Source organism: Carcharhinus amblyrhynchos, chromosome 3 (genome assembly GCF_965287045.1).
Source record: "Carcharhinus amblyrhynchos chromosome 3, sCarAmb.v2.hapA, whole genome shotgun sequence".
NCBI classification, from domain to species: Eukaryota; Metazoa; Chordata; class Chondrichthyes; order Carcharhiniformes; family Carcharhinidae; genus Carcharhinus; species Carcharhinus amblyrhynchos.
Genome location: NC_137326.1, coordinates 1,663,838 through 1,673,104, shown reverse-complemented (window position 1 = coordinate 1,673,104; position 9,267 = coordinate 1,663,838). Strand labels below are relative to the sequence as shown.

General features: G+C 51.1%; 1 protein-coding gene across 1 annotated transcript in view; it reads left to right on the top strand.

The window, feature by feature from the left end:
* Positions 1-2,044: 2,044 nt before the first annotated feature.
* Positions 2,045-9,267, top strand: part of LOC145362743 (sodium- and chloride-dependent creatine transporter 1-like) — a 119,899-nt gene continuing 112,676 nt past the window's right edge. The window contains exon 1 of the mRNA XM_080218603.1: positions 2,045-2,428. Within this exon, the coding sequence (XP_080074729.1) occupies positions 2,398-2,428 (31 nt within the window). The 5' untranslated portion in view covers positions 2,045-2,397. The remainder of the gene's footprint in view (positions 2,429-9,267) is intronic.

Sequence of the window (9,267 nt, the reverse complement as noted above, 5' to 3'; positions counted from 1 at the left end):
CCACTCAAAAGTTTATTTATTAGTGTCACAAGCAACATTAACACTGCAAAGAAGTTACAGTGAAAATTCCCTAGTCGCCACACTCCAGCGCCTGTTCGGGTTACACCGAGGGAGAGTTTAGCACGGCCAATGAACCCTAACCCGCACACCTTTGAACTGTTGGAGGAAACCGGAGCACCTGGAGGAAACCCACGCAGACGTGGGGAGAACGTGCAGACTCTGCATGGACAGCGACCCAAACCAGGTCTCGAACCTGGGTCTCTGCTACTGTGAGGCAGCAGCGCTGTAAGCTGTGCCGCTCCCCCCCCCCCCCCCCCCACCCCCCCACTGTGCAAAAAAAAATGTGATTCTTGCCAGTAGTGGGGGGCAGAGCCTAAGCTCATTGGTGAATACACTACCCCGCCCCCACCCCTCCACCCTGCCGATCTCTCCCTGTGCCCCTCCCCCGGTACAGATATTGTGCCTGGTGGGCAGTGTCAGAGTGCTGGGTTGGCACTGCCTGACTGCACTGTCATGATGTGGAGGATGATGTGGACTTGATGACGGAACAGCGTTCCAAAAGCTTGTGAGTTTACTATCGAATAAACATGTTGGACTTTAACCTGGTGTTGTGAGACTTACACTGACTGCACTGCCCAGCTCCACCCAGGGATTTCAACGGCCTCCAATCCCCCCGTGAGGCCATGACGTCTGCCCCCATTGGTGAAATCCAGCTATGATTCTCGCCAGTGGGAAGCTGGGGATTAACATGTGATAAATATTTAGATCTGTTTTGTGCCCACTGCTGGCAGAATGGAGCCAGTGAGACCAGGGGAGGTGAGAGAGCAGGTCCCAACCCACCCTCACCCGATCACAGCACCTCACCTCGCTGATCAATGGCTGGGCTGAAGTTGCAGGATTGCCCCCGCCAGAGTGAAAATGGGAATGTTAATAACCAGCACCATCGCTCACTCGGGATTCACCCACCCGGAAGATGCTGATGGGTTTATTCCGATCGCTGCCCTGGCCAACCCCACTGCCCCGAACCCAGGCTGCCTGCACTCGGACACAGGCTCTCCCTCCCTCCCTCACAATGAAACGGTGCCCTCCCCCCCACCCCCACCCACCCCAGCCAGGAGAGTGGCATCACCCCCTCACCAAACAGAGGCAGCCCCCTCCCCACCCACCCATCCCCACACCATACTGATATGAGGGTGGCCCAGCCCAACCCCCACCTTAGTCCCCCTCCCACCTCAGAGCCCCCTCCCCAGGCCAGCACAGGGACAATGGGCTGAATGGCCTCTTCATTGCTGTCAGATTGTCTGGAATTGTGTGTGAGATTTTCTCCTATAATAATTCTATTCTGTGGTTTCACTGAATACAGCTCCCAAAACCACAGCCCTGGAACTGCACCAAAATCTCACAGCTGGGTTAGATTTTAGTTGGAAGATCAGATAGGTTAAACTCTGCTGAATTCTGCTGGTTTGTATTGTGCTGGGCTGGTTTTTGCTCTGCTGGGTTGCGTTGTACTGGGTTGTATTGTGTTGATGTGTGCTGGATTGCGCTGGTTTATGTTTGAAGGGCTGTGCTGTGCTGATGTTGTGTTGTGCTGGTTTTTGCAGTCCTGGGTTGTGTTGTGCTGGTTTATGTTCTGTTGGTTTATGTTGTGCTGGTGTGTGCTGTGCTGGGTTGTGCTGTGCTGGGCTGTGCTGGGTGGGTTTTTGCAGTGCTGGTTTATGCTGTGCTGGGCTGGGTGCTGGGCTGTGCTGGTTTATGCTGTGCTGGGTTGTATTGTGCTGGGCTGTACTGGGTGGGTTTTTGCAGTGCTGGGTTGTGCTGGGCTGGTTTATGCTGTGCTGGGTTGTATTGTGCTGGGCTGTGCTGGGCTGTGCTGGGTGGGTTTATGCTGTGCTGGGTGTTGTGCTGGTTTATGCTGGGCTGTGCTGTGCTGGTTTATGCTGTGCTGGGTGCTGTGCTGGGCTGGGCTGTGGGTATTTGTGGCGGGGCAGCTGCTGGGATTTGAGGCTGAGTATTCTCGCTGCTTTTGTTCTGAAGCTGATTCCAGTCTGGGCCGGTCAGGGGGACAGGCTGCCAGTTGCGGAGAGCAGCAGAAGCCAATGGGCGGCCCTGGGGGTGGATCCTGAGCCGGGTTTGATGATATGAGAGGCGGCCGGAGCTGTGTGTGTGCCCGGGGGGGAGTCAGAGACACAGCGGCTGATGGAGAGCAGTGAGTGCGCCTCTGCTTCCCCTCTGCCCATCCTGAGTTCTATTCTCGCTGTGTCGAGCTTTCTCTCTCATCCCAGACTCCAGCTTCCATGAGATTCTTTAGGCTCACCTTCAAGTGTTTTGTGGATTGTTTCTGAGATCTCCGGAGCCGCTTGTTTTGTCTGTAAATCATCTCAGACCCATCTTTGCACCATGTTATCACCTCCAAAACAGCTTCACTCAGGTAGGTGATCCTCCCTCCGCTTTGTTTCACTGGGAATGTGTCCATTTCTGAATCTGAATGTGATCAGCCGGCTCTGGGCAGTCAGTCTGCTCTTTAATGTGAGGCTGCCTGTGAATAACTGGGAAATCACAGAGAGAGGCTGAGTGGGAAAGAGCTGAGAACCCAGCCTCTCCCTCTCTGAAATTAATCAAATTAGAACCCAGTGAGATCCTGACATTGGGGGAATTTTAATTTTAAAACAATCTCTCCCCCTATCAGGGTTGCTGTGTTAATGTTGCAGCAATTGGTGCTTTGTCCATTCCCTGATCTGGGAATGTGGGAATGTGGCTGGACCCCCACCCCAGGACACAGCAGCAGTGGCTGGGCTGCATTCATTCCTCACTCCCTCCTCCTCCCCATTCCCATCCCATCCCCATGGAGATCATTCCCTGTTCTCCGGGAGGGAAGGTCCACTGATGATGTCATCAGTCAGTGATGCAATTTTCCTTCCAGGGATTTTGGGGAATTCTAGATCTGGGATGTGGGGGTGAGGGTCCATTCTGGAGCGTTGTCTCCAGCTGCTCCTGTGACTGGAGGGAATGTCAGTCCCTCAGCTGGGATATCCTCCAAACTCCTCAAAACCCAATTGTTCAGGGACCAGGATTGCAAATGGTCCATTCTTCCCGACTGCCATCAGACTTTTGAATGGAGCTAACTTGTAGAATCATAGAATCCCTACAGTGCAGAAGGAGGCCATTCAGCCCATCGAGTCTGCACCAACCACAATCCCACCCAGACCCTATTCCCCATAACCCCACATATTTACTCTGCTAATCCCCCTGACACGAGAGTTCATTCATCATGGCCAATCAACATAATCTGTACATCTTTGGACTGTGGGAGAAAACGGGACATCTGTGGGAAACCCACACAGACATGGGGAGAATGTGCAGACTCTACACACACAGTGACCTGAGCCGGGAATTGAACCCAGGTCCCTGGTGCTGTGATTGTGCCCCACTGTGCAGCCCCTTTAAGTTGATCTTTCTCTACATCCTACATTCTGTATCACTACATTCTGCACTCTTCCTTCCCTATGAACAGTATGCTTTGTATAGCGTGCAAGAAACAGTACTTTTCACTGTATTTTAATACATGTGGCACGGTAGCACAGTGGTTAGCACTGCTGCTTCACAGCTCCAGGGTCCTGGGTTCTATTCCCAGCTCGGGTCACTGTCTGTGTGGAGTTTGCACATTCTCCTTGTGTCTGCGTGGGTTTCCTCCGGGTGCTCCGGTTTCCTCCCACAGTCCAAAGATGTGTGGGTTAGGTTGATTGGCCATGCTAAGAAATTGCCCCTTAGTGTCCAGGGATGTGTAGGTTAGAGGGATTAGTGGGTATAAGATGTAAGGATATGGGGGTAGGGCCTGGGTGGGATTGTGTTCGGTACAGACTCGATGGGCCGAAGGGCCTCTTTCTGCATTGTAGGATTCGATGTGACAATAATGAATCAAATCAGAAACAGAGAGAGGTTGAGGCCCAATCACAAATCTTTAACAATGGCAAGACAGAGTGAGAAAGTTGTTTTAGAAAAAGCAGGCAGGATCCTCAGTGACACAGCACCGAGCACGAGAGCAAGTGGTGGTGAACAAGACATCGGGCTAGGCCTTCCCTGGAGGAATGTGTCTAATCCTGGGCTCCATGCAACAAGGGGGGATATCACGGACTTGGTGAGGGTGCGAATGGTCTTAGGGGTGAGAAAGTGAGGAAGATGAGATTGTTCTCCTTGGAGTGGGGAGATTGAAGGGAAATTGAACAGAGATGTTGAAAATGACACAGGGTTTTGATTGAGTGGAGGAATTGTCGGGAGAGAGAACAGGAATAAAGCACCGGGGGGCGTGGGGGGGGTGAGGAGAATGTTTTTTAACAGTGAGTTGTGATCTGGGAGGTGTTCCTTGGAAGGGCAGTGGAAAGATTCAATAATAACTTCCACAAGAGAATTGCAGCAAGAATGAAAAATGAAGGATTAATAGGATAATGGGGAAGTCGGAGTCAGTGACTCGCTTTACTGTCTGTGTATCCACCTCCTGGGCAGTTCAATCTCTGATTCATCGCTAATGAGAGCCCAGAGAGAGAAACTATTTCCTCTGAGTGGAGGGATCCAGAATAAGGGCGAAAACCTTCAGACGAGAGCGAGGGATCCCAGGAAGCAATTTCTCACACAAGGAATTGGAACTCGTTCCTCTAAAAAGCTGTTGCTAGTTGGGGAGTCATTTAAAATATCAAAACAAAATGTGACAATAAAGATCATCGCAATCAAAACTGGGAGTGAGTTTGACAAATTCACACAGAAACTCCACAGGTTCGTGACTTGTGGAAGGGTTAGTTCCAGGAATGAACTCAGAATCAGAAATTAGCAACATGTTCGAGGCACCTGGACAGGGATAGGGAGGGGATGGGGAGGGGATGGGGAGGGGATGGGGAGGAGATGGAGGGATACACACTGAGGAAGGACTGAAGGTATTTTTTCAGTTTAGTTAGGGCATCACGATCTGCACAGACCTGGAGGGCCGAAGGGCCTTTCCTGTGCTGTAATGTTCTTCATTTTTTGTTCTTTGTAATTCTACAGTGCAGAAAGTGGCCATTCAGCCCATCGGGTCTGCACTGACATTCCGAAAGAACATCCAATGTAAGCCGTCGCTTCCACCCTATCCCTGCACGTTTAGCATGGCCAATCCATCTAACTTACACATCCTTGGACTGTGAGAGGAAACCTGAGCACCTGATGTAAACCCACGCAGACATGGGGAGAATGTGTAAATTCCACACAGACAGTGACCCAAGTCTGGAATTGAACCCGGGCTCCCAGGTGCTTTGATGCGGCTGTGCTAACCCGCTGTGCTAACCCGCTGTGCGCCGTGCTATCCACTTATATCAGCTCAGATACAAAGTCTGAACATCCAGAGGCTTCCTTCTTCAATAAATTGACACATCTCCCAAGCTGGCAGGGACAGTGTAGAGGGAGCTTTACTCTGTATCTAACCCTGTGCTGTACCTGTCCTGGGAGTGTTTGATGGGGACAGTGTAGAGGGAGCTTTACTCTGTATCTAACCCCGTGCTGTACCTGTCCTGGGAGTGTTTGATGGGGGGACAGTGTAGAGGGGGCTTTACTCTGTATCTAACCCTGTGCTGTACCTGTCCTGGGAGTGTTTGATGGGGACAGTGTAGAGGGGGCTTTACTCTGTATCTAACCCCGTGCTGTACCTGTCCTGGGAGTGTTTGATGGGGGGACAGTGTAGAGGGAGCTTTACTCTGTATCTAACCCCGTGCTGTACCTGTCCTGGGAGTGTTTGATGGGGGGACAGTGTAGAGGGAGCTTTACTCTGTATCTAACCCCGTGCTGTACCTGTCCTGGGAATGTTTGATGGGGGACAGTGTAGAGGGAGCTTTACTCTGTATCTAACCCCGTGCTGTACCTGTCCTGGGAGTGTTTGATGGGGGGACAGTGTAGAGGGAGCTTTACTCTGTATCTAACCCCGTGCTGTACCTGTCCTGGGAGTGTTTGATGGGGACAGTGTAGAGGGAGCTTTACTCTGTATCTAAGCCCGTGCTGTACCTGTCCTGGGAGTGTTTGATGGGGGACAGTGTAGAGAGAGCTTTACTCTGTATCTAACCCCGTGCTGTACCTGTCCTGGGAGTGTTTGATGGGGGGACAGTGTAGAGGGAGCTTTACTCTGTATCTAACCCCGTGCTGTACCTGTCCTGGGAGTGTTTGATGGGGACAGTGTAGAGGGAGCTTTACTCTGTATCTAAGCCCGTGCTGTACCTGTCCTGGGAGTGTTTGATGGGGGACAGTGTAGAGAGAGCTTTACTCTGTATCTAACCTCGTGCTGTACCTGTCCTGGGAGTGTTTGATGGGGGGACAGTGTAGAGGGAGCTTTACTCTGTATCTAAGCCCGTGCTGTACCTGTCCTGGGAGTGTTTGATGGGGGACAGTGTAGAGAGAGCTTTACTCTGTATCTAACCCCGTGCTGTACCTGTCCTGGGAGTGTTTGATGGGGGGACAGTGTAGAGGGAGCTTTACTCTGTATCTAACCCCGTGCTGTACCTGTCCTGGGAGTGTTTGAAGGGGACAGTGTAGAGGGAGCTTTACTCTGTATCTAAGCCCGTGCTGAACCTGTCCTGGGAGTGTTTGATGGGGGACAGTGTAGAGAGAGCTTTACTCTGTATCTAACCCCGTGCTGTACCTGTCCTGGGAGTGTTTGATGGGGGACAGTGTAGAGAGAGCTTTACTCTGTATCTAACCCCGTGCTGTACCTGTCCTGGGAGTGTTTGATGGGGGACAGTGTAGAGAGAGCTTTACTCTGTATCTAACCCCGTGCTGTACCTGTCCTGGGAGTGTTTGATGGGGACAGTGTAGAGAGAGCTTTACTCTGTATCTAACCCCGTGCTGTACCGGTCCTGGGAGTGTTTGATGGGGGGGACAATGTTCCTTTTCCAGTGTTTGCTTTTCCAGGCTGTGGCCAATGGTGCTGTTTTATTATTTTCCTGGGCTGGGGCAGTTGTTTACTGGGATGATGAGTTTGGTGTTGATGGGTTTGGAGTCTCAGACCTCTGTCACTGCGGTGGGATTGCTGCCATTGGTTCAGCATCTCAGTTCTCAATGTGACATTCCCTGGAATCGGCATTGGAGGAAAGACCCACCGTTTGCAGACGTCACGTGTGACGTGTGTTTGTGTGTGTCGCAGTGTTCTCTGTGCTTCTCCCAGTATCTTTCTACCCTGATTTGACTTCACTCTGAGTAAACCGCTCCACTCCATCCTTCTCTCTCTCTGTCTGACCTGCTGTTGCTTCGAAGTGATGTTAATAATGACATTCTCTGGTAGTCGGGTCGGTCACTGTCAGGAGGCAGCTTCAGTTCCAGTCTGGATTCAGACTGGTCTCTCGTTCTCGCCAGTGAACAGAGCAGAACAGTGGGTCAGAGGCTGCCTCTGCCTGCTGCCCATTCAGAATGTGGCCTGGCAGCTGCCAGACACACTCAGTGAAGCATTCTCAGAGACACAGCGCGATAGATTCAGTCTCCAAATCTCTCAATGAATGGGCAGCGAGACAGGAAGAGTCTCAGGAAACAAAGGGTTGTTCCAGTGTCAGGATAGCTCATGCACCCAATCAGAGTGAAAGAATTGCAGTGAATCGCTGCATTATTTATCGAGCAGAGAGTCTGAACAAGTACACTTTCAGCTGAGAGAGAGAGAGAGAGAATGGAAAGGAAAGTGGGAGTGAAGGAAGCAGTGGGTTGATTTGAAGAGATTGGGGTTTCCATTCAGTGATCATTTTACCGGTGCTAACTGTTGCCTGACTGAGACATCAATATAGCCAGACTCCCGCACTGTCTGCTCCCCAGCTCTGTAACTGCCTTCTTCATCAGATAAGAAAACCCAGCCCATGGAGGTGCTCAGTGAAACAATGGAACTGTTCCACTCGACTGAGTTATCAACCAACACCTACAGAAACAGAGAAACCTGGGGAGACACAGAGAAAACAGCACAGGAACTCTGGGGCTGAAACTCTGCCTTGGTTAAAAATATTTTTGGAATTTAAACTGAAGTCAGCAGGTTTTTAAATCATCGAGTATTCTGTTATTTTGGGTAGTTTGAGTGAGGTCAGGTTACTGAATTTATGGATGAGAATCACTGTGAATTCTTCATCATTCAAACAATAAACTCCTGTTTGTGCTGAGGTTACAGCTCTAGCCCCAAACTCCAAACCACCCACACCTAGGACAGAGCGATGGGGGTGTGTGTGTTGAGGGGGTGGAGCGGGGAGGGGGGGGTGGTGTATGTGTGTGAGTGTGGGGTGTGGCTGTGGGAGGGGTGTGTGGATATGTGTGTGTGTTGCGGTGTGTGTGGGAGGTCGTTGTGCTGTGAGGTTCAGTGTTGGCTGGAGCAGTCGGGGTTTGACACTGCGTCTCTCCCGCAGTCCCTCTCGAACTGGCACGTCAGCAGGCTGCATGTGACCTGCACTGCAGCATTGTTCCACTTCCTGATTTATAATGTTCCCAAAGCAGCTTTCATCACACACTGAATCCGAGAAAGGTTACACTGTAGAGGAGGCCGTTCAGCCCATTGTGACTGTACTATCTTTCTGCAAAACGTATTTACCAAGTCACGCTCCCCAGCCTTTCACCCAGAACCCTGCACATTCCCCATTTCAAATCTCTTGAAAGGTTCTATTGAATCTGTCTCCACCACACTCTCAGACAGTACATTCCAGATCCTAACCACTCGCTGTGTGACTCTGTCTCCACCACACTCTCAGACAGTGCATTCCAGATCCTAACCACTCGCTGTGTGAATCTGTCTCCACCACACTCTCAGACAGTGCATTCCAGATCCTAACCATCGCTGTGTGAATCAGTCTCCACCACACTCTCAGACAGTACATTCCAGATCCTAACCACTCGCTGTGTGACTCTGTCTCCACCACACTCTCAGGCCATTCGCTGTGTGAAGACATTTCTCCTCATGTCGCCACCACTTCTTTTGCAAGTGACAGAATTACGGATAGCAAACACAACTCACTCTGTTGTGATCCTGCACCGTGTGACCCCAGGCTCTGTGACTGTGTGCTCCCTGACCTCACGGTCCATGGCCCCACATTCCATGACTCCAGAGGCTCCTGTGAGGGATGGATATGGTAACCATGAGAGTGTTGGGGATTGTTCACAAGATGTGAGGGGATGGGGAATGGAAGTCTGACACCATCAGCGTGGAAGTGAGGGAGGGGGTTCAACACCAACTGAAACTTCCAGTTGAGTTACAACATTATCATTGTTCTACTTGACGACTCATTTCAGTTGCAC